The sequence below is a fragment of the Oreochromis aureus genome, linkage group 22 (genome assembly GCF_013358895.1).
Source record: "Oreochromis aureus strain Israel breed Guangdong linkage group 22, ZZ_aureus, whole genome shotgun sequence".
NCBI classification, from domain to species: domain Eukaryota; kingdom Metazoa; phylum Chordata; class Actinopteri; order Cichliformes; family Cichlidae; genus Oreochromis; species Oreochromis aureus.
The window spans coordinates 32,887,501-32,913,942 of record NC_052962.1 but is presented as its reverse complement, the minus strand read 5'-3'; the positions used below and the strand labels follow the sequence as shown (position 1 = coordinate 32,913,942).

General features: G+C 38.5%; 3 protein-coding genes across 4 annotated transcripts; all 3 read right to left on the bottom strand.

Annotated features, from left to right (window-relative positions):
- Window positions 1-1,942: 1,942 nt before the first annotated feature.
- Window positions 1,943-5,569, bottom strand: LOC120435770 (fMet-Leu-Phe receptor-like). The gene is made up of 3 exons (XM_039605890.1): window positions 5,490-5,569; window positions 4,023-4,209; window positions 1,943-3,264 (listed from the first exon to the last, which is right to left on the bottom strand). The coding sequence occupies exons 2-3, from the start codon at window positions 4,200-4,202 to the stop codon at window positions 2,452-2,454; spliced, it is 993 nt and encodes a 330-aa protein (XP_039461824.1). The 5' UTR covers window positions 4,203-4,209; window positions 5,490-5,569; the 3' UTR covers window positions 1,943-2,451.
- A 2,459-nt stretch (window positions 5,570-8,028) lies between these two features.
- On the bottom strand, window positions 8,029-18,710 carry LOC116320887 (major histocompatibility complex class I-related gene protein-like). Of its 2 annotated transcripts, none has more exons than XM_039605888.1 (6): window positions 18,492-18,710; window positions 16,280-16,549; window positions 15,062-15,340; window positions 9,896-10,225; window positions 9,176-9,283; window positions 8,029-9,020 (listed from the first exon to the last, which is right to left on the bottom strand). In XM_039605888.1, exons 1-6 carry the CDS (start codon window positions 18,535-18,537, stop codon window positions 8,938-8,940), a joined length of 1,116 nt encoding a protein of 371 aa, XP_039461822.1. In that variant the 5' UTR covers window positions 18,538-18,710; the 3' UTR covers window positions 8,029-8,937. The 2 variants fall into 2 exon arrangements, with proteins under 2 accessions (XP_039461822.1, XP_039461823.1); XM_039605889.1 differs by having other exon boundaries at window positions 10,103-10,225.
- An 857-nt stretch (window positions 18,711-19,567) lies between these two features.
- LOC116320894 (major histocompatibility complex class I-related gene protein-like) lies at window positions 19,568-25,041 on the bottom strand. The gene is made up of 7 exons (XM_031740621.2): window positions 24,899-25,041; window positions 24,318-24,587; window positions 23,568-23,846; window positions 22,366-22,686; window positions 21,888-21,983; window positions 21,335-21,352; window positions 19,568-21,229 (listed from the first exon to the last, which is right to left on the bottom strand). The coding sequence occupies exons 1-7, from the start codon at window positions 24,942-24,944 to the stop codon at window positions 21,177-21,179; spliced, it is 1,083 nt and encodes a 360-aa protein (XP_031596481.2). The 5' UTR covers window positions 24,945-25,041; the 3' UTR covers window positions 19,568-21,176.
- Window positions 25,042-26,442: the final 1,401 nt, after the last annotated feature.

The following is a 26,442-nucleotide window of genomic DNA, read 5'->3' as shown; positions in this document are numbered from 1 at the left end:
ATGTACAGAAACATATGTTTAAAAAACAAGTAAATTGTGTTTTACTATATTTACAGTGATGTTATGTTGTTTTACCTTTGACATGTAAGATCACAGTCTACTCATGTAAATTTAATGATATCCTAGAAAGACAGTACAAAACTGTAAAATATACAGTAAGATACTTTGACATTACTATTTTTGGAACAGTGTACCTAAGTCAGCTATCTCATCGTAGCAAAAGAGAAGCACCACCTACCGTTCTATATTCAACTTAAACTGTCGGACAAAGTTGGAAGTTGTTCCATCTCTGTCTGTGATTCTCTTCTTGCGTGTTTTGCATATTGCATTTGGTTTATTTGTTGACTACTTCATAGTTTATGTACCTGAAAGAAATAACTCCTGGCAGCATTTTTGGCTTAAACGTTTTTGTTTGTTTGTTTGTTTGTTTGTGTGTTTGGGAGATTATGTATTTGAATTTCAGGAGCGGGACCACACCTCCAAACACGCTCCTTCCAGTTGCCATAGGTTCCCCCAGTTCTGCAAGCTGTTCATTCTTGTTTACGTGCCCCACCCTCCCTTCCTCCTTGTTCTCAATTCTTTCACTTCTTCACTTCATGGGGATTTGCCAGGCCCGGGAGCCGTCGCCAGTACCCTTCGAGGCCTTCCCCAAACCGCAGCTCAATTCATGTCCAAGCATTCACCTTTACCCACAAAAACGCTGTCAAACCTAAAATGAGGACGTGGTTAATTTGATTGGCAGTGCTACATCTCTCTCACACACATACATATGGAGTGTTGTTTGAATGAACTGAATTAATGGTGCATACTTTTTGTATAATATGTGTGTTAAATTTTAGATTTGGGGTGAAATATCAAGTCTTTTCAAATAAACCGGTTCAAGTCCAATTCAAGTCCTAAGTCACTGGCATAAAAGTCCAAGTCAAGTCACAAGTCTTGGAACATTTTTTCAAGTCAAGTCTAAAGTCATAAAATTAATGACTCGAGTCTGACTCGAGTCCAAGTTATGTAACTTGAGTCCACACCTTTGGTTCCTTCTGCAGATTATTCCAGGAAGCAGGGGCAGCATATTTAAAAGCCCCTTTCCCCAATTCTGTTCTGATTTTTAGGACAATCAATTGTATGACATTGTGAGAACGAAGGCTGTATTGGTTGTGGTTTTTACACATTTAAACACATAAATAATATGGAACCAGCCCAAGGACAGATTTATAAATAAAGATCAACCAATGGGAGTGCGAATATGCAAAGCAGCAGCATAAAAAGAACAATGATGTACACGATTTCCATAGCCAGTATGAAACGTAAAGCACAATGGTACACAGTATCCAACCTCTTTAGGTAGTGGGGCAGGTGCATTCATAAAAAGCAGGTCACAATAATCCAATAAAGGTAAAAAAAAGTTGCATGGAACAAGTGTTTTCTCACTTGGAGGGAGAAACAGGATTGATTTCTTAAAAAAATAACTTAGTTTTAGTTTTAACTTTGACACAAGCCTTTGAATGTGAGTTTTAAATGACAAATTCTAATCTATAATGAGCCCTTATTATATTATATCTTTTATTTTGAAGTGTTCTTTGCTTCAAAACAGTGAATTGAGTGAATTATGGTGTCTTATTCTCACTGGGTCAGAATACGCATCCATTGCTGAAATAGTATTATGTTTACTCAAAAAAAGAAAAACAAAGATTACAAAAATATTACACAAAAGTTGTGTTCAGAAAAGCAAGAAGCACGTAGTAGCTCAGTACAAAGTCAGTGCTTTTGTACGGCTTTTACTTCAGGTGCTTTAAGTAAAAGCCGTACAATAATACAGAGAAAACCAACAGTCAGACATCCGCAAGCACTTGGCGACAGAAGAAAAAACTGAAGGAGAACTTGAATTCACTTTACACTTTATAGCAGGAACAGCCATAACAACCAATATGGAAAAAAAAAAAATCTCAGCACAATAATAATGACAAAAAACAATTTTCAGTGATTGTTTTCAGACATGACCACACAAAGGAGAAAGAGATCATTCATTTGGCATTTGAGGTGCATTAAAGTGGACATGAAACACAACATAGCCTAATTTACACCACGGAGCCTTCTCCCCCAAAAAATGTCACAAATTTAATACTTTCTGTGAGGCTGTGATTTAAGTTACAGTTTTTAGAGCATGGGCAGTGCCATCTTGTCAGTGAATAGAATATGACATTACTAGGTTGGCTGGTTGCTGCTAGTAGTTCTACATTAGTCCAATAACTCTATGTTGTTGACTGCCCTGTAGACCTCAATCAGGTTGAAATCTGGATTTTGAACACTGTAGTTCGTTTCTGTTTCAGGTATTCTTTTGTAGATTTTTTGTAGTTTTTCTGAACTTCAGGATCATTAGAAGATACTTAAAGTTTAGCCAAATTTTAGACTCTTTCCTACCACTACAAGAGTGCTGTGTTTCAACCCAGAGCTTTAATCCAAAGAGCGATCAACGGAGTGAGTCATCTGGCCGTCTATGTCATCTGCCAGGCCTCTTTTATAAACTCTTATCAGACTCTGTCTAAATCCCTCACTGACTTTTAGCCCCATGCAGAAGTATAACAGCGGGTTCACACAGCTGTTGAAGCAGGCAACACCCTCTGCTACAGGGTACCAGATTTTCAACAGAGCGCTTTTACTGTCCACCATCTTCACCAGTAAGAGGCAGTGGTAAGGCGCCCAGCACAGGAAGAAGGCAATAACCAAACATGCTAGTATACGCAGAGGGCGGGACTTCCCTGACAGGCGAGTGCGTTGGATTCCCACAGCAGCCAGGATGTAACAGACCAGAATCACCATGAAGGGAAATATGAAGCCGCACAGGAAGTGGATGAAGTAGAGAGCAACTTTGGTGCTGTTGTACCCCTTCTCTTTTGGATGCAGAGAGCACGTACTCAGGTTCTTCTTGCCCAGGGAGACTTGGTGATGGATGAAGTAAGGAATGCTGAAGAGCATCGCTGCGATCCAGATACAGACTGCCACCACCCTCGCTGCCCACAGGGTGCGACGACGCTTTGTGAGGACAGGTTGCCAGACACAAAGCACTCGATCCAGACTGATCACAGCCAGCAGGAAGACAGAGCAGAACATGTTGGTGTGTTTGAAGAAGGCGTTTAACTTGCAGACGAAGAGGCCGAAAGAAAAGTGCTGAAAGAAGAGCTTCTCAGTAAGAGTGAAAACTCGTGTGAAGCAGAAGATCAGGTCTGCTATCGCCAGATTCACCAGCCACACGTTGGTGACCTTTGGCTGTGGATGAAGAAGAAAATAAAACAAGATGGAAAATTGAAGAAAGGAAAAACAAAAATGAAAGGTAATTTTTACATGAAACAGTAACCAGAATGGGATATTATTAGTCTAGTAAATAGCCATTATGAGTTCCTATATATATAAATGTTACTACTAAGCATTATTTCAGGCTCAGTCATCTTAAACTAGCCCAAACTCATTCTTAATCCTAAGTTATGTACAAAAGGCAAATCCAAGTGCCTTTTGTACATAAACTTAACTTGATAAACTTAATCACATCGCCCTTGAAAGCGCCCTTCAACCCAATTTCCCTCGGGATGAATAAAGTATAATCAAGCAAGCAAGCTATCAAATAGAAACATCATAACAGAAATTAAGTTCAAAACACTCTTCTAATTTATGTGTCACACTTCAGAGTGTGGGGATTTTTGTTGGTATTTCACCTTGGAAACACCATCCATTACTAACTCTGTTCAGCTGTGTGAAATGAATGAGGTGATAACCACTTCCCAGTAGGTGAAAGAGGTTTATATTTATATGAATTGCTCACTCAACACACACACCATAGCTATGACATCCCACGCATGTGCTGTGAAACCACCTACGTCTCCTACACCAGTAAAGGTCACAGTTTCTTAACCCCAAGTGTATTTACTGTCGTTAAAGTAGAAAATAAATATGACCCCACAGACTTCACTAAACAGATTACTAACAAGCTCAGAAGGTATTTAAAAGGTATTATCCACCAAAGTCTTCACCTTAAATTTGAATCCAGCCACCCAGATGACCACAGAGTTTCCTGTGATGCCGAGCACAGCAGTCAGTGCAAAGAGAATGGTTCTGACATTATCCATGATGGCACTGATGCCCACCATAGTTTCCTGGTCATCTTTAGAAAGCTTGACTGTGTTGGTGGGCAGAGAGTCATTGGGAAACATGGAATGGCTGAGAAAGAGAGAACAGGAAAAAGGGCAACATAGCTAAGAAATGCACTAGGAAGTAAAAACTCAAAGAACCATGCACCAAACATGACTCTGCAGATTACATTTTTGAACATTTAAAAAAGTATATATGTGGACTTCTGTTGACTTTAATTAAAATAAGTTTAAAATATATTAATATATAAATAAAATTGAGTCCTAAATATTTAAAGTCAACTAAGCTATTCAACAATTTCTATTAAATGTTGAATATCTATCATATCCAAAAAGGGGTTTCAAAGAAAGCTTGTAGAATTTCCCTCTTCACTTTTTTAGCACAGACAGGTACAATTGAAAATGGCCTGTCTATTTCAGAAGCTTTTCATACCTGCAGTAATGCAGTGGGTTTACAACTCTTCATCCGATGCTTTGCATTGCACTTGGTGATATAAAATTTGGATCTAGCAGTTTGACCTTGGAAACACTTTCCACACTATCACAGTAGCAGGCAGGAATTCACCCCTGAGATTGATGCATTCTCTAACAATTGTTTGTAGATGCAGTCTGGAAGCCTTGGTGCTTGATTATATACACTTGTGGCTGAATGTCATTGGCACACCTTAATTCAACGATTTAGAAGGTTGAGTGAATACTTTTGCAGTATAGTGTATATAGGATCCTACATATCATCCTACTTTGGACTTCTGACCTCTTCTTTAAGGTTAAATAAAGTCCAACTTTATTAACAATGTTTAAGAATTAAACGTTATATGGGGATTGTAAATATCACATCATAGTTTGCTTTATATATTTTGTCACTTTTGACCTCTGATTTAATTTTACATTTCACATCTGCTTTTCATTCAAGTTAATCCCAAAATGCATCGTTTTTACTGGACTGCAAACTTATTGATGTACGTTTAAAAAGAACAAAGAAAACAAAATTAATATATACACAGTATAATACTATTCCCCTCAAAGTAAACACTGCCTGCCTCCCTTTGAGGTTGCTTCAGGAAAGGTATCTGGGTCAAAACTCAAAACATTGGGTAAACTGACCCATGACCATGAAACCTAAATTCTATCGTTAATGATGAAGAGTATATAAAGATAAAAGATCATGACATAAATATATATTAATTTTACATGGATTTATGATTTTGAGCACATTAAACCATCAAACTGTGGTGACCAAAACCTTAACAAAGCGACAAGAAACCGAGTCAAGATGTTAACAAAACGTGATATAAAACAAGGTATGTTCAGGAAAGTGTTATGCCATGAACTGAAAATTATTAGTCTTACCAGTGGAAACAAAAACAGCAGCTATTCAAAGGAAAAGATCCGAGCTGGTGAACACAAAGGCGGTTTCTGCTGTTCAGAGATGTAAAGCTGCAGCAGTCAAAGGAGAAATAAATATGGCACTGCAGGGACTGCACAGTTTTCTGCAACCACACACAGGAAAAGGAAGAAGAGAACCACCACTGTATTGTGGTTCTATGTTCAGCAACTCAAATTAAAGCTTACATTCACATCTGTCCACCAAACATGACTCTGCAGATTACATCTAAGATATATATGGCCTTGTGTTGTTTTTGGTATATATTCAACATTCATTAGAAATTCTTGCTGAATTTAGATAACCAGTTACTCGTTTCCATTATATGGAGGAAAAGGGTTTCAAAGAAAGCTTGTGGAATTTCCCTCTTCTCTTTTTTAACACAGAAAGGTACAACTAAAATGGTCTGTCTATTTCAGAGGTTTGGTTATACTTGCACTAATGCAGTGCAGGTTTGGGGAACTACTCTTTTGTTGCTAAAAATATTGCAGCCAGACACAGGGCCATAAATGAATACACTTTTTGATCAAGGCTTAACCTTTATGAAATGGTAAGGAAACAGAATCAGGAGCATAAAGGAACACGAGTTCTGAACAAACTGTAAGTATAACGTGCAGAATATAGGAGTTTAATCACTTGCTGTGTGTACATGTGTGTGTTATAACACAATATATAAAAGACATTTCATAAATAAATAGTTTGTGGTGTAATTAATGGTTGACCAGCAGCTAAAGAAAGCAAATGACACCACCCATCCATCTTCTTCCACTTATCCAATTCAGAGTTGTGGGAAGCTGCAGCCTGTCCCCACTGCGTTAGGACGAGAGGCAGGGTACACCCTGGACAGGTGGCCAGTGTGTTTCAGGGCGAACGACAATCATTCGCACCAACATTGCTATAGGCAATTTAGAATCACCATAAACTTTGGGAAAAAGGCAGATTATGCAGTCACAGGGACAAGAGTGCTAACCACCACACCGCTGTACTACATCTTAATTATTTGCTGTTTGAAAATTGACAAAAAGCTTAGAAACTCTAATTCTTACAACTTGATCTCTATTGTCAACATACAAAAAGTACTGTTTAACAATTTAATGTATGATAGTATATTTGACCTCTGACCTCTCCTTTAAGGTCAGTAGAATGATTTGAAGGCCAAAGTGATAATGATCCTATATGAAGCTATTTAAAGCTGTTTCTTACTGCCATTGTTGTATTAAACAAATAAGCATATAGGGAAAGATACACTATATCGTTCATCTGCCTTCAAACAAATGACATTTTTTAGACCATTTTTCCAGAAGCACATTTGTGAGGTCAGACCAGAAGCCCTGGCTCTCAGTCTGCACTCTAATTTAACCCAAAGGTGCTCTGTTGGGTTGAGACAGGACTCTGTGCATCTCAGTCAAGTTCTTCCACACCAGACCTTGCTTAGTGCACTGGTGTGCAGTTATGTTGGAACAGGAAAAAGTCATTCCCAAACACTTCCCAGAAGTGGAGTTATTTTTTCTAAGCAATTAATTGATTACGGGGAGAAGAAATTAATTTACTGGTTAAACGCTCACTGACAAGTGCAGTTCATTTCTAGGTTTTCTAGGTTTACAGTGTTTCAGGAGGGTTTGTGGTTACAGTGTTGTGTGTTTAACTTATGTGGTTAGCACATCTCAGATCACTTTCACTTGAATATCTTCTGATCTGCCTGCACTTCTCTGCCTGTGGGGGCATGTCAGTAATAAATAACAGAATAAAAGAATGTTAACAATTTGGGGCATTTCAGAAAATCTAAATACCTGAAATACAATGAAGTGGAAAGTTAAGAGACACGATCTTATTAAGGTCAGAGTGCTTCTCCGCACACAAACAAACAAAAAAATAAATAAATAAAATCTACAGATGAAGGATGTGCATCAATTCTTCCATTTATCACACCAGGTAAATATTGTGTAATCCACTTATACGCACTGATGCGTGTATGAGCAATGATAATTACAATACTTGAATAATAAAGCATCCTTTAGTAAAACAGCTCCAGCTCAGTTATGTGGTTTCCTGGACACTTATTCTTTTGGGAGACAATTTATGCTATTATTAGAGGGTTCTATGTAAAATAACTATTGACTATCTAAAAGACTGTGCAACTAATTCATCCTCCACAAGTAGGCGCCAAAGCCCTATTTACAATGATATTGCTGAAGCGTTAGCAAGGTGCTGTGCATCATTAAGGAGGAGTCATTACTGAATTAATGATTTTGATACTACTGCTACTATTTATTACAAATGGGCAAACCCAAATGTAGGCTGTGAAAGAAAATAATACCTGATCTCTCGTTATTATTAATTTAAATGAGATCCAACATTTAAATAAATATTGTTTTTTATTATTTTTTATAGATGAGAGAGAGAGAGAGTGAGATAAAGAAAGAGACTGCTCTGTGAGCTCGATTGACTCCAATGATCTCATTAGAAACTGCAGCGACTTTCAAAGAGAAAATGAAACAGGCAGAAAATTTTAGCTCTAACTCTCATCGGTTCTCTATCTTATACATTTTCTACTTTCAACAGAAAATGTATTTGCTCTATCATGTGACTTCATCCTCAGCATCCTTACAGATTCCTGAATTATAGGTGACATATTTATTAACAATTCTGATGACAAATACATTTTTCTCTTCTTTTTTTTATTTTCATAGACACTTCTGGTGTAAATATGTCATAAACAACAGGAGAAAGGCTTGTAGGTCCACATGGCTAAAACTCCAGAGAGAGTCAAAAATCATGCTCATGTCACAACATATGACATTCACTGCAGTAGAAGTTTCACATGGAGTTGAGGAAAGTTTTTTCATCCTCTGAAGCATGATGTGTTTGTTCAAATTTAAAAGTTATTGGTCAATGTGAAACAGACTTATGATAACTTTATAAATGTTAAATTTTGTTCTTTTAGAACTAAAACACATTTAGCCTCTTATTTACTTAAATATTTATTTTTAAATTTATTAAAAATAACACCTAAAACCTGTTTGACAGTGTGTAGAACCAATCGGTTGACTCAAAGCTTAAAGTGAACCACACACATCTATGCACTATGGGTTGATTATGAGCAGATGATTTAATACCAACCCATGTTTCTAGATAATGCAGGATATTGTTAACAGATAGAAGACTTTAAACTTTGTGAAGGCCAAAGACCAGACTATTCATTTTCAATGAAATATTATTATTCATTAAAAAATTAAAGAAAGTAAACAAACTGAAAAGCAACTTGCTTATAAAACTGGCTTTTATAAAAAATATTAATAAAACACATTTTTTTAAAGAAAGTCTAGGACTTGAATATGGTCTGGGGCCTTTCTGGGCATAGTTTGGGCATTTTCAGTGTGAGGTCAGGTATGAGTGGTTGTCTGTCTCTGTGTGTTAGCTCTGTGACAGACTGGTCTGTTCAGTACTTCCTCTTGCAGTATTATGACTCATGGAATAGGCTCCAGCGTCCTGTCCCCCTGAAATGGATAAGCAGAAGAAAATAGATGATGGATGTATGGAAGTATATTACAAGGTAGTGTGTTTCTGAAATAAAAATGATTTCAAAATGCTAGAAGACTTTAGTTTTACAGTCTGTACCAGAGCATCAGCTCAGCTCATCCAAATGGTTTACCTTTCTTCTTTTTGTTAACAACAAATCCAACAGCAGCCACGAGGATGAAAACAACCACTGTAGCAGCTACAATGGCAATGACGGGGATCATCATGTCAGGGAGCGTCTCTACTCAGTAAGAAAAAAATAAATAGATAAATAAAAAGAGTGAGAAAGAATAGTACATCACAATAGTACACCCATCCTATAAAAATCATATACACCACATACTTCAATTAAGCAGAACTGCAAGTGCAAATGCTCTAGTTTTCACTCCTAAATACATTTGGTAACATCTCCCCAGTTGTAAGACCGTAAATAACAAGGATTTTATCGATTAGTGACGCTGTTGAATTAAAAAAAAAAGAAAAGAAATAATCCAATATCACTGTCAGAGTTATACAGTGAAGCCTGAAGTTTAAATTTTATTTTTTTTTAAGAATATAAACTGCAGTAACAGATCACATACTTGGAGTTAAAGAAATGGATTTTACTATAAATAAGCATTGAATACATTTTTCTTCTCTGTCCATAAATTATTCCCACAGTAGCAGCTATTCTTCCTAAAATCCTACATCGGCTTGTTCTCAAGTTATCGTCCTGGTTACGGAACACTAGACCAGTTCCTTATCCTCTCATGGATATTTAAGGAAACAAAGATGGATGGATGAATGCACTTTCAAACACCACATTAAATCCATAGCATTAACAAACAAAAAGAACTAAATGATTTGCTCACACCTTGATCATTACTGATTTTGTTTTTACCCCTGTTGGTTCTAATCACGGGTTTATCCAGTTTGGTGACAATGATGTCCTCAACATCGGAGAACTGAAACACACAGTCATATCTTCTCCAGTCTTCAGGTTTGACTGATGAAACATTCAGATCAACACTTATCTGGAAGGTCCCATCATTATTGGGGAGGATCTCTCCAGGATTCACACCTTCATGGATCTCCTTTCCATCTTTCCTCCAGAACATCAGACCTCTGTTAGGACAGAAACCTGTAGCGTGGCAGCTGACTGGAGAGGAGGACGACTTCTGGAGCAGAGACACTGAGGAAAAAACTAGAAGGAGGGAAGATGGGAAAGAGAGGGATGGAGACAATGGAGGCAGAGGGAAGGAGAGGTAATGATTAGAAAAGAAATCAGTTGAGGATATAAAGAAGAATAAATTCAATAGGACGAAATGTACAACATACATGTCAGATGAAAACCATCATAGTAGCAGCAGAAAATAAATGTGACTGAATGTTTGTGTAGGTTGTCAGTCTTCCAGGTCATGGTAGTCTATGAAGCTTGGAAAAACAGCAACTGGACTTCAACTTTCTCGAAGATGTCTTACCTCTCATCTGAAAAGCTTCCTTAATCCTAAAACCAAATGATGGAGAATCCCAGGCATTTCAAACACTAGCAGGGCTTGTCCCTTAAGAGCAGGGGTCCCCAATCCCAGTCCACGAGGGCCAGTGTCCCTGCAGGTTTTAGATCTCACCCTGGGTCAACACACCTGAATCTAATGATTAGTTCATTACCAGGCCTCTGGAGAACTTCAAGACATGTTGAGAAGGTAATTTATCCATTTAAATCAGCTGTGATGGATCAAGGACACATCTAAAACCTGCAGGGACAACGGCCCTTGTAGACTGAGATTGGGGACCCCTGCTTAAGAGGGTCATGGACCCACTATTAACCATGGTTAATAGTGGGTCAACTCCCACTAGCGTTTAAATACCTGGGATTCTCCACCATTTGGTTTTAGAGCTAAAGGAGATTCTCGGATGAGAGGTGAAATGTCTTTAATTTAAAGAAGTCCATTCGCTTTTCTTCCCAAGCTCCGAGGACAATTGTGACTGAAACTCAAGCAAAAGTGTGAAAAAGCTATTCAAGCCAAATGATTGTACTCTTTAAGCTAAAAGTAACCCTACAGAAATGTAGATATGGTCACTATTTTTTTCATTTTAAACTAATGAATAATAAATCCCCAAACAATTTGGGAAATGATAAAATGTGTGTTTCCCCTGTGGCTTTACTTCCCATCTTTGTCTCCATGTGTCTGGTTTCTCTGCTCTGAGATTGTCTGTTCCAACCTCTCTGGTTTCTCTTCTGTCCAGTCAGCTGTGTGTGTGCATACAGTTGTAAGTTTGTCTATTTTCCATTCAGGTTGACCTAATAATGCTCCACATATTCTTTGTGCTTCGCTATTCTGGTTGTTCTAATCAGCTTTCATCAAAGTTTACTGCTGTTTATTTTTGGGCTAGTATGCGATCCCCCCAAAGTGAGTTTTTAGTTATACTGGCATGAAATTTGCTTCCTATAATAAACAGTTAACTTTTAATAGTAACTGCATTCAGTGGCATGGTATGGTGAACAATATTTTAAAAAGAGACAAGGACGTCTGGATCAACACTTAATCTCTGTGGGGGTTTGTTCTGTTTTCCCTGCACCGGAGTGCGAATGTGTCTGCTCTGTGTGCTGTGACATAACATGGTAAGTAGGGAGGAGCGGAGCAGCAGGAAAACTCAACATATGGTTACGTGCATGTCATTTTGTACATTATATGCAAAAGAAAAGTTAGCATTTAAGCAATCCACTCAGCCTAGAGCACCAAGCATTTTGACAATGTTGTAGTTCATGTAATTAAACTTATGTGTAAATTCCATAAGGAAGATCTGTAGTTACTCATCTGTCTGCTTCCTATGTGTTAGTGACTAATCTAAGCTTGAGATCACTTCCACTTTCCCATGCTGTCAAGCCGATTGTGACATCACGGGTCTAGTCCAATCATTTTTCTCCTGGCCTTCTTCAGGCCAATGTGTCTTCACTCTTCATACTTTAAATCTCACTGTGCATCTGTCATTTTCCCATACAGATGGCTTAGTGCAACCCACCTCCTCCCCATCTCCACCTCTCCCTCATCACTCAGGCTCCAATCAAGCCTCTATCTTCATCTCCACCACTAGCATCTAGTGGTTCTGCCATAATCCCCATCACCGCTGAGATTCAACTCTGCTGTGATGGGCCATCGGAGTCTAAGGCTACGTTCACACTGCAGGTCTTAATGCTCAATTCCGATTTTTTGATCAAATCCGATTTTTTTGTCTGCTTGTTCACACTACACATAAAATGCGACATCAAACGCTCTCCAGTGTGAACGCTCAAAGCGGCCCGCATGCGCAAAAGAAGATGTCACACACAACTCGCTCTGTTTAGACCCAGAGCAAACAATATTGTTTGACTGATTGCCCTTAATATAAAGACTTCGGACTTTATGTTTCCAGATTTTTGCTTTAAGTTATTTTGTTATTTACATAATAATGTAGATGACCTAATAATGATCCTTTTTGCTGTTTTAGAGGAGCGGTGCTTCAAAGGATAGTTGCAGATTTCTGTCAGAATCTGCAGAAAATACAGTAAAAATAAAATGTTCACATTTCTCCAACGTTGTCTTCCCAACATTTTCACGGATGGTAGGAAATCGTTCGCGATGTCCTATCGGGCGCTTCTCCGGCGCTGATAATTGGCGTCTGTCTTGTGTCAGTGGCGTAAAAGACGGTTTAATGCGACATGACCTGACCGTTCACACAGCAGTCGCTTTCTAAAACATCGGATACGTGTCGATTCAGTACCACATACGAAAGTGACCCAGATCGGTTTGAAAATATCGGATTCGTGCCGTTCACACAGTCATACCAAGATCGGATATGGGTCGCATAGGGGCGAAAAAATCGGATTTGATGCGCTTTCGCCTGCAGTGTGAACGTAGCCTAAAGGTCAAATACCTCAAACTGAATTCTGAATTCAGTTTCAAATTCATGTTCAATTCCTTCTAATGATGTCTGTTTGTGAGTGTACTGGGACCAAAGGCTTCCCTTTCAGCCATCAAAGCTGGGAAGTAAAACCAACTAAGATATCATGGACACACTGACCTTCCTCAGACATCATCAAGAAGAGGGTGGACCTGTCACCATGTTTGAATCCCTGGGGCCTACTTCAAGGCCACTGAAGTAAATCCCAGCAAAATTCCAAGTGCCATAGATAATTAAGGGGAGCTATTTTTAATGAATATGGCTGTTTGTGGCTAATTTTACCTTACTCAGGGTTGCTAGTGAGGTGTGTCATCTAGGGGACAGCAGGACAGACATTCAGATTGAGGTAGTTAGTTGCTGGGCAAATTCCTGCTACCATCAGCTTAAATTAGTTTCTGTTGTGGTAGTTATTGTGTTAATATGTCTGTGGAGGTTCTCAGTCATCCAGGTCATCGTAGTCTAAGGAGCTTGGAAAGAAAAAAAGCATCTAGACTTCTTTAAGTTGCTTGAAGACGTTTCACCTCTCATCCGAGAAGCTTCTTCAGTTCTAGGGTCAAATGGTGGAGACCAGTGCCGTTTCTCAATATGCGTACTTGTGCGTACTTGCATTCTCGTGTACTCGTGATACGTCATCAGTCGGAGACCAAGTACTGTTCAATTGGCATGCGCATCAAGCCGAGAACGCGAAAAAGTCCCGGATGTGTTCTCGCTCCGACCGTTTTATCGAGCATGCATCGGTGGTGACTTGTGTGGACTTGGTACAGCTAAATATCCCAGAATGCATTTCGTCCGAAACTCAGACAAAGGCCGTTTCTCAATTCTCACGTACTTGAGAATTGAGAAACGGCACACACCTCTACATTGGAGAGACCAAACAGCCACTTCATAAACACATGGCACAACATAGAAGAGCCACCTCTACGGGACAAGACTCGGCAGTCCATCTGCATCTAAAGGACAAAGGTCACTCTTTCGAGGATGCCAATGTTCACATTTTGGACAGAGAGGACAGATGGTTTGAAAGAGGAGTGAAAAAGCCATTTATGTCCACCGTGAGGCGACCATCTTTGAACAGAGGCGGTGATTTACGACACCAACTGTCTGCCATCTATAATCCAGTTTTGAGATCCCTTCCCAGACGCCTTAACGCCCACTCACATCCTGGGCCATCTGACCTCAGGAAATCACATGATAGGGTGGGGCCAGGTTTCACAATGAGCTCACCCAAAACCCTGGCTGATTGTGACCCACACTTGTTTTCACAACTTGGCTCTTGTCATTAGGTAGACGATCAATAGGGGATCAATTGTCCCTCTTGGAGGGACACTCCCACAGGGCTTAAATCTGGGACTCTCCACCATTTGACCCTACGACTGTAGAAGCTCTCGGATGAGAGGTGAAACGTCTTCAACCAACTCAAACTCCAGATGCTTTTTTCTTTCCAAGCTCCTTAGACTATTGTGTTAATAGCCCTAGGATTTTTGAATGGGAGCTGGTCCAGTTTTCTGTAGAGAGATAACTAGGATCTGAAGACACATCACGGTACATTTTAACGTTAGTACAGCTAAACTTGGGAAAATACTTTAAATGACCTTTAAATGGGATAAGCTATAAAGATTATGAAACTGATTTCATTACAATATTTTAGAATGTTACATTATCTACAACTACCCTTGCACACGGTTTTCTTAATAATTGTATAATATGCCCTTGCATTAGCTACCTGTTTACATTTTTGTATTGTTTTTTTGTAAAAGATCCTCTCTTACTTAAAGACCTCTTCATCTCAATGAGTACTTAATAATTTTTCTGCCAGCACCCTCCCTATTATTTTTTTATTTTTCATTCTTTGTGCCTGAAAATCTTATTGACAGAAATCTTAAACTGAAATGATCAATAACAGATAGTAGCAGACGTGTGTGGATCGAGCCTCTTTCAGAGTTACCTTCTTGATTACAATGATTACAATAAATACAAAATGAGCCAAAATTTTGTGCCATACAACTGCTTTTTTTGGAAGACTATGCAACACAAAATAAACAAAATAAATACTACTACTACTACATCCACGAAACCACATCAGGTGTTGTGACTCTACCTGTTCTCTGCTGGGAGCCTTTTCCATAGGACAAAACCTTCTTTATCCACTTTGGATAAATGTTAGTGAAAAGGTTTTTGTTGACATTTGTTCTAACACTGTCAGCATCCCATTTCTGTTTAGTAATGGCAGCTTCTGGTTTCAGTGCGATCCATGTCAGTGTCTTCAGATCAATCTCAACAAAGTCTTCTCCGTTGTAACTGTACTGCAAAAATCCAGTCTCCTCTCCAGTTTTTTCATCCCATTCACAACCTTCTCTCATCTGTAAAATGTGAACACCTGAAGAGAGAAACAAAGAAAAAAAACATTCTGCAATATATTATTTTAATATTGCACATTGTAATGAATGCACTGGTGACACTGTTGGGGATTTATTCAAAATTGAAGGCACACTGAACCAGCATGGCCACCACAGCATCCTGCAGCGACATGCCATCTCATCCGGTTTGCGTTTAGTTAGACGATCATATATTTTTCAACAGAACAATGACCCCAAACACACCTCCGGGCTGTGTAAGGGCTATTTGAACAAGGAGAGTGATGGAGTGCTGCATCAAATGGCCTGGCCTCCACGGTCACCTGACCTAAACCCAATCGAGATGGTTTGGGATGAAATGGACCGCAGAGTGAAAGCAAAAGGGCCAACAAGTGCTCAGCATCTCTGGGAACTCCTTCCAGACTGTTGGAAAACTATTTCAGGTGACTACCTCACGAAGCTCATCGACTGAATGCCAGTGTGCAAAGCAGTAATCAAAGCAAAGGGTGGCTATGTTAAACTTGTTTTGAGTTATTTCACGCTTTTTTTCTTTACAACATAATTCCACGTGTTCATTCGTAGTTTTGATGCCTTCTCTGAGAATCTACAATGTAAACAGTCACGAAAATAAAGAAAAACCATTAAATGAGAAGGTGTGTCTAAACGTTTTGAAATATTTTTTCATGCAAGACAAAAACTAAGAACCATATTACAGATGTATTGCTTTACCATCGTTTTAAAAGAGATGCTCACACTAGTAAGGTTTATGATTCCTGATCTCAATTGACAAACAAAAAATTAATATTTTAACTAATATCTTAATTCAACTAATTTCACACCGATTTTTTTTTCCTGGCTTAATTGATTTGGTATATTCCATAACTTAAAATCATCTGAAACTGTGTGACAAGGTGTGTGCGTGTGTGTGTGTGTGTGTGTGTGTGTGTGTGTGTGTACTGCACCTTCACTCTGTTGGAACTGCTCCTTCAAACTTGAAATATGATTTCCAAAGGTATTTGGTTGAATCACAAAGCACTGTCGAGTGTACATCTCCAACAGCTCAGTGTCATTTTCTAACATCTCCTTCAACCAGTCCTGTCTTGGTTCCACTCTCTTGGTGATGCTGTCACAGTAACCTATCTGAACGCCATCAAGCATCATAGCACCCATAAACTCTGGGATGTTTGGGACTCCAGATGATGCAGTGATGAGATACTCCAGTGAGTGTTTCACTGTGGAATAAACAATATTTATAGTTTTACATTAAAGAAAATAAAGCCAGAGGTAAAAAAACAACAACAACAAACAAAAAAAAAAAAAACATATATTCATTTAACAAGGCGAATATGTTATGGTACGTGATATACGTGACCTTGGTCACTTTATTACTGATCAAATAAATGATGATAATGACATATACAGACAACGATGTAAGCCAGGGCTGGACTGGGACAAAAAATCGGCCTGGGCATTTTGATTAGAGAACGGCCCACCAGGTATTATAGGAAAAGTCATAAAGTCTTTGAATGAAAGCAAACACTGTTGTGACAGTGATGTACACTGCTTTGCTGGTATATGTATGATTTCTATACATTTTACGTCAGATAAAAACGTTGGTCGTAAGATTCAGATAATTATTTAATAAAAGCGAGACATTTTAAATGAGAATAAGAAAGAAAAGTATTTCTTTGCGCCCCCCTTTCTCTGTTAATGCCCTACCTGGCCCCCGGGCAAAACTTTGCTAGATCCGCCCCTGCACAGTTACCAGCTGTCAGCTACTTAGAAAAGGATCCTGGTGTTATTTGTCTCTCAGAAACAGTTCATAACTTCCCTTCAACTCATTCATGTCACCTAAAAGGTAAACCTGTTTCTACATCACCTGTTCAGCTCTGATGATTCAGTAAGGACATCTCCTGGTTTCATCTTCATCTTTCCCTCTCACCACATATCTAAACCGACATCATGACCAGCAGGTTTTACACCTGTGTCTCCAGCAAACATCAGCTGATACTAGAAATTAATACTAAATAAATTCTAACAACAGCTGATCAAGCTTAAACGTGCTGCTGTTGTTTCGCGCGACATCCGCCGGTTTCCGCTTTCTGGCGCAAAGTGGGCGATAAACAAACAAGAGAGAAAAGCCGATCAGCTGTATAGAAACTCTGTCATGCTAGCTAGCACGCAGTAAGTGTTATTGTAATTGACTGTAAAAAGTCAGCACAACGAAAATAAACTTCACCTAAACTTGGTTTATATCTGACCCAGATAGACTGCAGGTCATAACTTCTTACCTGAAGTTCAGTTCACCTGACACTCAGACAACTGAGTTATTTACACATCGGCCAGCATCTGGATCAATCCACCACCTCTCATTGTTCATGCCGTTACAAAAAAAATAAAATAAAAAAAAATAAAAAAGTCATCGGCCTACCGGGTAAATGCCCGGTATTCCCGATGGCCAGTCCAGCTATGATGTAAACTCTGTGCAGGAAAATACTACTTCACGCAAATTCAGCTTTTGCTCACTTCCACTTAAAGTGGTTTTGTATAAAGAGTATTGCGCATCGCTATATACTGCCCTCTTGCATATACCGATGCAATGAGAATCCTTCGTAGGATACCTAGAGGGGGTGGTGCCAGTCAGATTGTAGCAGTGGGTGTTTGGACTTTTAAAATACTTTTAAGAAATTTACTGTTGACTTTTAGAGAACGACTGAATGGCTCAAGTAGCAGTAAAATTTTAGCACTCACAGATCCGACAGTGAGTGGTTCCCGTTACTCATCCAGTCTGAGGAAGCACTGATTTAAGTGTTTGTGTATTTTATGTATATTATGGTTTTATGTTTTTACAAATATTTTATATATTTTTTATATTAAGGTGTTATATGTTGTGTTTTGTCTTTTTTCTCTTTTTTTAAACTATGGACATAAAGTCTGTCAATAAAGATTGAATTAAATTGAACCATGTTATATACTAAACTCTTTGCTTCCAGCTATGATAATCAAACATAGCTGTAGTTTCCGTTATCACACAATGAGTAATAAAAAACAAATATTCGTTTTGATGCGGTTTTTATCCACAGTTTTCAAATCTAAAGTTTAAAACGAAAGTTAACACCTTGCTCTTGGTCAGACGAGGCAGTTAGAGCTCAAAGATTCAAAAGGATTTCTTACCTGCAGATGATACAGAACAAAATAGAAGCAATAAAAATACAGCCATCTTATTCTCATCCTGTAATCTATCCTGTAATTATTGTTGGAATAATTATGGACGTTGTTTGTTCTCGCTGACCGAACCCATGTATGTGTGAAAGCAGCCTTTTCCTGTTCCTTTCGTTCACAGTAAAAGTCCTAAAGTCCTATCCAGTGTCTGCAGACTCAGTTACTGACATATAAAGAACGTGACTGCTGTAGATACAATTGTTTACAGAAGTGTGACAAGTTTTAATATATATATCATTTTGACGTGGTCCTCCAGTCCTCTTGGCTGACAACCCTTTCTACTGCGGTCAACGGTTCATCACTTTTTGGCACAACACCGGTCTTCCTCCAGCTCCCACATTTCAACGCCTTAGCTGATTGCCGCACCTGTAGTTTAATCTGTAATCAGCCGTTTCTTACGCTGGAGGGGGACGTCCTTTCGGATAACTAACAGTTAACTAAGAACTGTTAGGGGAATTGGTGCTCCAGTAATTTAAACGGTTACCTACTTTAACGTAGAAAAATCGCAACCGACAGGCTTCCCCCTTCTGCACAGGATATCTGGATCCTGGTGTGTGTAGCTGTGGGTAAAAGCGAGGCTTCGTGAAGCGAAGTGTTTGTGAAGTAATCATCTTCCCTGTGACACATGCTGACCATTTGGTTATCGTCACATCTTGATGATGCAGACAAACTCTGCATAATTCCAAACAAAGCGTATTATGCCATTCTGTTAATAATTGTGATCAACACAAGTTTTGAGAAATACCCTTACGAATAAGGCAATAACTGCATGGAGCAATTGTGATAACTGGCAATGAGTCTTTCACAGCGCTGCTGGGGAATTCTGGTCCACCCATCTTTGCAGAATTGTTGTAAATCGGCAACATTGGAGGGTTTTTAAGCATCCACCTTTTTAAGGTTTTTCAGGTCAGGACTTTGACTAGGCCACTCCAAAGTCTTCATTTTGTTTTTCTTATGCCATATCATAAGCACATGTGATGTGTGAAAAGAAAGAATTGGAAAGAGGAAAAAAAATAACGAGGAAGAAATCATATTGCACTGTTTATTGCATTATCATTCTGTGAAAGACAGCTGAACACACCTGACTTCAAGCTTTAGCTAGCACAGTGTTTGACATTTGATATTCATTTCCTAATAAAATGTAGTAAATAACCTTAAAAAGGTTCTGCTGAAAATTCAAGACATTTCAGAGCCAAGTCCCCAGTTTCAAAATTCTAGAAACGCCCTCCTCGTAAGCCATCTCTGTGGATCGTTTCTCTCTGTTACTGATGATGCTAATAGCAATAGCAATCGATTGCTATTAGCATAATATAACAGTAATATTCTTTATTATGAAATTGATGATCATCAATTTCATAATAAAGAATATTCAGGCAAAGTCAGTAAGACCCTACTGTTTTACAGTATGAACAGTCAATTATGAAACGTATCCTTTCTCTTAATATTTCATTTAAGGGAAATTAAAATGATCAAGTATAATGAATATAAAGTTATTATATTCTAGGAAAACACTAAAAATCTTTCCTATAAAAGGTCAGGTTCCCATAATACAAAACAAACAAGCATATTGATCAGCATCCATACATCAGATGGCATTCCAGCTTCAATAACACTAAAGACATAGAAAATGAGGATGTTTATTTATTTACAAATATAAAGATCATTGTATTAATTTAAAAAAAAAAAAGATTTTTGTGTATTTGTGCCTTATTTACCTTGTTTTAATAAGGTCTCTCAGATTAAGTATAAAATATAAAATATTCAAGGATTCTCTATAACTCCTAATTAACACTTCATAAAATACTTCATAGACAGAAACAGAAAAGAAACACAAAACAGATGAAATATTCTTAAGAAAATTTTCAGAACGTCAGCTAGAACTGAAGAACTGCAGACAGACAGACACCTGCTATGACTGGTGTCACATACAATCATGGCAATATTTTTGCAGTGTCACAGTTACAATGAACAACTGATGAACACACATTTACTTTGATAGCAGAGAAGGTTCCTGTGTCACAGGTAAGAATGTAAAGAAGCAGAGCAGATAGCTTAGTGTTAGTGGATAGTGCTGAAGATCTTCAGGCCTCTGTCTTTGTGAAAATTAGCAAAATATTTTTAGCATTTATAAGATCAATTATTGAGCTGAACCACACTCCCCTAATCACCTAGAGATCATAAAAACTCCAGTTTAGAAATTATTTAGTAATTCCTGAGTAAGAGCAGACTGAGGTTTCTCTTTTTCAGAAAAAACTGAATGACATGTGACCAAAAAAACAATCTTGATTCTGTTCATCTGGATGTAGCATTCTCAGTCGGAGAAATGTTTCATCCCTCATCAAAGCGACTTCTTCGGTCTCAGCTGACTGCAGGTTTCCCCAGCCTTATAAACAGTACATTTGCACAATTACTGAAACTGGCCCACTGATGAACAATGGGCTGGGAAGTCAGGGTCTTGATCATAATTATGCAAATAGTCATGATTGATGAAACGTTTCTCCCACTGAAAACGCTACGTCCAGATGATTTCCTTTCCTGGATGATTGAGCATGCATCAAGACACAACAATCTTCTTTGCTCTTCACTTGGTTAACTGGATGTGTGTAGACTTATGTACTTATGTAACACTGTGCTTGTTTATGTGGTGACTTCATTCTTTCCCTCAGAGAGTTCACAGATGTTGACAGCAGCTGTAAGGTACAAAATGCACTGTTAGTCCTGGACTAACTTTTTTATACAATATGCATAAAAACTTAAATGTACAGATCTGAGTAAAAAAAAGAATTTTTACTTACAAGGTGTAAAGTGTTTTTCTGAAGTAAAAAGGAAACAAAACAATTTCAAAATCCCAGATGAGTTCAGTTTCAGTCTGTATTAGAGGATCAGGTGGGGTATAGTATAAAGTTCAACACAGCCAGGCTTTATTTGTATGAACTGGCTTGAAAAAAAAGACACTCTCTGCTCAGCTGGGCTTTCTGTTTCAACAACATTTATACATTTTCATCATCACTAACAAAATAGATGTTAATTTCACTGATAATAAAATACACAGTTTATGCAGCTGTAACATTTAAGTTTGAATTATTTAGTGATGGTAGTAAGTTATGGGTTGCACATGTAAAACACATACTGCAAATAGATCTAATTAAACTGTGGCACCTCCAGCTGATTTTAAATCAAACTCTGATCATAACCTGTTCCTGATCAGTAATGTGTTCAGCATAACTGACTGCGGTGATTTTGAAAGGTAAAAAGAGAACCACTTCATGACAGAAAACTGACTTTAAGCCTGATAGAGTGCACTAAACCACTTTATATGATACTCCTTGGGTCATTTGAGTCTCTCACCTTTCTTCTTTTTGTAAAAAGCAAATCCAGCGACAGCAACGAGGATGAAAACAAGAAGAACAACAATGACAGTGATGGCCCTGTTGGAGGACTTCTCTGCACAGTAAAAAACAAACAAACAAAATTAGCAGATGAAGAAGGTTATAACATAAATAAATCCATCCAATAGTGTTCATCTGTACTATGTTTTTCAGTAAAGCAAAACAGATGCACTAAAATTATATTACTAACACTTTAACACTTTTATAGGAGCCTCAGCAACATTTCCCAAAATCTAAGGCCAAAAATAGATGACCAAGGGCTTTACTGTATACAAGCACTGAATTTGCTTCTTCTCTGTTAGGATCTCCATTAGTTACTCCCACAGGAAGCTACAATTCTTAGATTCCAAACAAAAACAATAGCAAACTTTCAGACATCATGTTACAGACAATCCACAGAAGGGGCAAACCAAATGAGTCAAACAAGCTTTTCTCACCTTTTGTCATTTTTTCCTTCCAGTTTGTTCGGATCAATGTTTTATTGAGTTTTGTGACAATGATCTTCTCCACATCAGAGAACTGAAACACACAATCAAATCTGCTGCACTCTTCAGGTGTGAATGATGAAACATTCAGATTAACACTCATCTGGAAGGTCCCATCATCGTTGGGGAGGATATCTCCTATCTCTACACCTTCATGAACCTTCTCTCCATCTTTCCTCCAGAACATCACGGCTCTGTCGGGGTAGAAACCCGTAGCGTGGCAGCTGACTGGAGAGGAGGGAGTCTTCTGGAGGAGAGACACTGAAGGAGGAACTGGAAAGAGGGAAGGTGGGAAAGAAGAGAGAGTGAGAATGGATGGAAAATAAAATGATGATAAACTAAAAACAGGTAAGGAAAGAAGACGGGAACAAACAAGAGGGGAAATTCAATAAAGAGAAAAAGAAACATTGACAGTGAAGTAAGTGTCGTCTACATGTTGGATGAAAAACATCGCTTGTGACATAAGATGAACTCAAAGATGTGAAAATTGATCTGTAATTCAGAACAGAGTGAGCCATTCGAGTCAGTCACCAGCTTTATAGCGGCTGCATAAGGCTGTATCATGACATACTGTATACATTTCATGTAAATCCATCCATCAGTTTTAAAACCACCAGAAGGTGGCGCTAAAAGACAGGTTGGAGAATACACTATGGCACTTTCTCCTTCCTCTTTCATTGCCACAGCAGATCATCTGCTTACCCTTATGTCACATCAACCCTCCTTCATTACATCCTGCTCTGTGGGTTTCCTCTTCCCCTCCTGGCTGGCAGCTCCATATTCACAATCCTTCATCCAGTATATCCACTTCCCTCCTCTGCACAGGTCCAAACCATCTCAGCCTCAACAGGTTGTTCTAATCACCTTTCATCAAAGTTCAATTTTTCTTAGTTGATGTCTGCAGTTGGACTCTTTTTCTTCTGAAACCTCTGCTTCTAATCAAAATAACTGATTATCAGTTATGAATAACTAACTGTTTTCAGAGTAGCTCTAACAGAGTTAACTACAAAAAAGGATAAAACCACCCCCAAGGACAGATGTCAGACTTCATGTAGAACTATGAAGAATTTATGGGGTAAATAAAGTATTTCTTGTCTTTGTCTTAAATCACATAACGAAACACTTTTTACAATGAATGCAACAAAAAATGCTACCTGTTCTCTGCAGGGAGCTGTTCCCGCAGTCCAAAAATGATTTCAGCCGCTCTGGACAGATGTCAGTGAGGAAGACTTCATTTAGTTTTGTTCTGTTCCTGTCAGCATCCCAGCTCCGTTTGGTAGCCTCAGCCTCTGGTTTCAGTGAAGCCCACGACAGTGTGTTCAGATCCAGTTCTAGAAAGTCTTCTCCATCATAGCCATACTTCAAAAAGCCAGACTTCTCTCCAGTGTTTTCCTCCCATTCGCAGCCACTTCTAGTCTGTAAGATGTGAAAACCTGAAGAGAAAGAGAGAAAGCACAGTTAGCTATGACACATATATGATACATAGGATAAAGGTTAAGAAGAATCAGAATCATCTTTATTTGGCCAAGTTTGCACACACAAACAAGGATTTTCACTTCAGTTCACTTTGCATGCAAGAACTACATAAATAAATAAATAAAATTGCAAATGCATTGTTTTATTATCTCCAAAAGTTGAATCTGTTCATCTGGACGTCCAGATGAACAGATTCAACTTTTGGAGATTTACTTTCCTGGATGATTGAGAATGCATCAAGACATTGTTTTATTATGATTTTAAGGGATGTTCACATTAGTAAAGTCTGATGATTCCTGGGCTCAACTGAGGAGTACAAAAATGTAACTTTAAATCTTTAACAAAAGATTACTAAAAATTTACATCAGTCAGCTTAGCTTATATGATCTGATACGCTGTATTATATATAAAAATAAAAAATACTGCACCTTCACTTTGGTTGAACTGCTGTTTCAAACTAATAATCCGCGCTCTGAAGGCGCTTGGCTGAATGTTAAAGCACTCGTGTTTGTACCACTCCAACAGCTGAGAGTCATTATCAAATACTTTCTTCACCCAGTCCTGTCTTGGTTCCAGTATCTTGTTGCTGCTGTCACAGTAAACTGCCTCAACGCCATCAACCACAGCAACACCCACAAACTGTGTGACATTTGGGGCTCCAGCAGATCCGGTGAAGTAGTTTATCAGCGAGTGTCTCACTGTGAAACAACATTTAGTAAACACAAATAAGATTAGATCAATAAGATACCAAATATTATCTAAAATATTATTCGTTCGTTATAATTTGGTTAACGCTGCAGAAAAGTGAGCAATGACCAAATGTTGCAAAAGGAAAGCATTGCAAACTACGTTTAACTCTTTAAAAAGAGGATTTGGTTTTTGCCATATTTTTATTATTCCTCAAAATGAGTGTTAAAATTTACAACTTTAAAGTAAACTCTCGGCTCTCGGTCAGGTTAGAAAGAGCTCAAAGATTCAAGCAGTTTTTTTTTTTTGTTTTTTTTTTTACCTGGAGATGAAACAGAACAAAAAAGAAGCAGCAAGATTAAAGTCATCCTGTCCTCATCCTGTACGGACTGTTACAATAACTATTTATCTTGTTTACGCTCGCTGTACCGTTACCGGAAACCACTTTCGTTCAGCGCGTTTTCGATAAAGGCGTCTTCCTGTTTCGTTCTTTCATAATAAAAGTCATTATGTATGTCGCTTGTTTTCTCTCTTTTATCCTGTCCCTGACATAAAGCCTGACTGTTGTGGATAAAAATTTAGAAAGGTGTGGCTAGTATTAAAATAAATTTTAATTTATTTTAATTTTAAGTTTATCTGTTTATAAAACAAAAACAAAACCCACTCAAAATCACTGAAATCAGCACTAAGATGAACACTTTACAACAGTGATATTGATGTGAACATAATGTCGGTTTTCTGTGTGACAACACCTCTTGTTGTTTTACTTCCATTTAAATGAAATTCAACTGATGGTTGGTCAGAGATGTGTCTTCTGTAACAGGGTGCTACTAATGAAAAGTTCCCATTTTTAGGATGGAGACTGGAGTGTTTGCTCACACTACTCAGCTACCTGTGTACATCTATGCCAGGGAACTGGAGAGGAGAGACTGTCCTCTGGGTGAACTTTGGAATGAGGAAGAAAAATACACCTTTTGTCCTAGCTGTGTAACACTAGAACAGCTCTTTGACCTCTCGATGAAATCTAGTGTTTTTGCAGGACTTGCCTAACTACTCTGCGTGTGTTTTGTGGACTTGGAGAAGGCATTTGAATTCATTTCTTTTGGAATTCTGTGGGAGGTGCTCTGGGAGTATAGTGTATCTTGCAGCTTGCTGCGTGCCATTCAGCACATGTGCATCTGCAGTGAGTCGGACATGTTTCCAGTGTCACAGGTTCCTGATTTTTATGGACAGAATTATATGCAGTTCCGTTGGCTTCATCAGGTTGTGGTCAAAGTCAAAGTCAGCTTTATTGTCAAAAACCATATGTAGAGATCACACATAGGAATTAGAAATTGCAATGCTCCTTTGCCCCTCAGTGTACACTAAAGATTTTAAAGATAAAAAGATAAAAATAAAACAAAAGTCTTATATACAACACAGTACAATCCCAAATAAATAACAGCGTCCAACAAAATCTGAGTGCTGGCCAGAGTTCGTGTGCAAGCTGGGTGTCAGAGTCAGTGAAAGGGTGACGGTGGAGTATCACAGTTTTGTATGTTTGGGGGGTGGGGTGAATGAGGGGTTCAGAAGGAAGAGGTGAATGCAGGTGTGGAGTTTGTGAGAGTCGAGAGGGACCGAGCAGGGATAGAGTTCAGCATCCTGACAGCCTGATGGACAAAGGTGTCTCTCAGTCTGCTGGTTCTAGTCCGGAGGCTCTAGGGTCTCCTCCCCCATGGCAGCAAACTGAAAAAGCTGCTGGACAGATGAGTGGAGTAATTTCCCGTTAGAATAACCTTTGACCACACATGTATTATTGTAGGGTCTTTACCTTACAATATAAAGTCACTTGAGGCGACTGTTGTTTTGATTTGGTGTTGTATAAAT

Coding starts and splice junctions, on each gene's coding strand:
- LOC120435770 (XM_039605890.1), bottom strand. CDS start 4,202: ATGTTTCCCAATGACTCTCTGCCCACCAACACAGTCAAGCTTTCTAAA. Junction 3,265..4,022: donor TGGCTGGATTCAAATTTAAG/GTGAAGACTTTG, acceptor CTTCATCCACAG/CCAAAGGTCACCAACGTGTG.
- LOC116320887 (XM_039605888.1), bottom strand. CDS start 18,537: ATGGCTGTATTTTTATTGCTTCTATTTTGTTCTGTATCATCTGCAG. Junction 16,550..18,491: donor TTGTTCTGTATCATCTGCAG/GTAAGAAATCCT, acceptor TTTATTCCACAG/TGAAACACTCACTGGAGTAT. Junction 15,341..16,279: donor GCAGTTCCAACAGAGTGAAG/GTGCAGTACACA, acceptor TTCTCTCTTCAG/GTGTTCACATTTTACAGATG.
- LOC116320894 (XM_031740621.2), bottom strand. CDS start 24,944: ATGACTTTAATCTTGCTGCTTCTTTTTTGTTCTGTTTCATCTCCAG. Junction 22,687..23,567: donor CAGCTCCCTGCAGAGAACAG/GTAGCATTTTTT, acceptor CCCTCTTTCCAG/TTCCTCCTTCAGTGTCTCTC. Junction 21,984..22,365: donor GAAGGAAAAAATGACAAAAG/GTGAGAAAAGCT, acceptor TTTACTGTGCAG/AGAAGTCCTCCAACAGGGCC.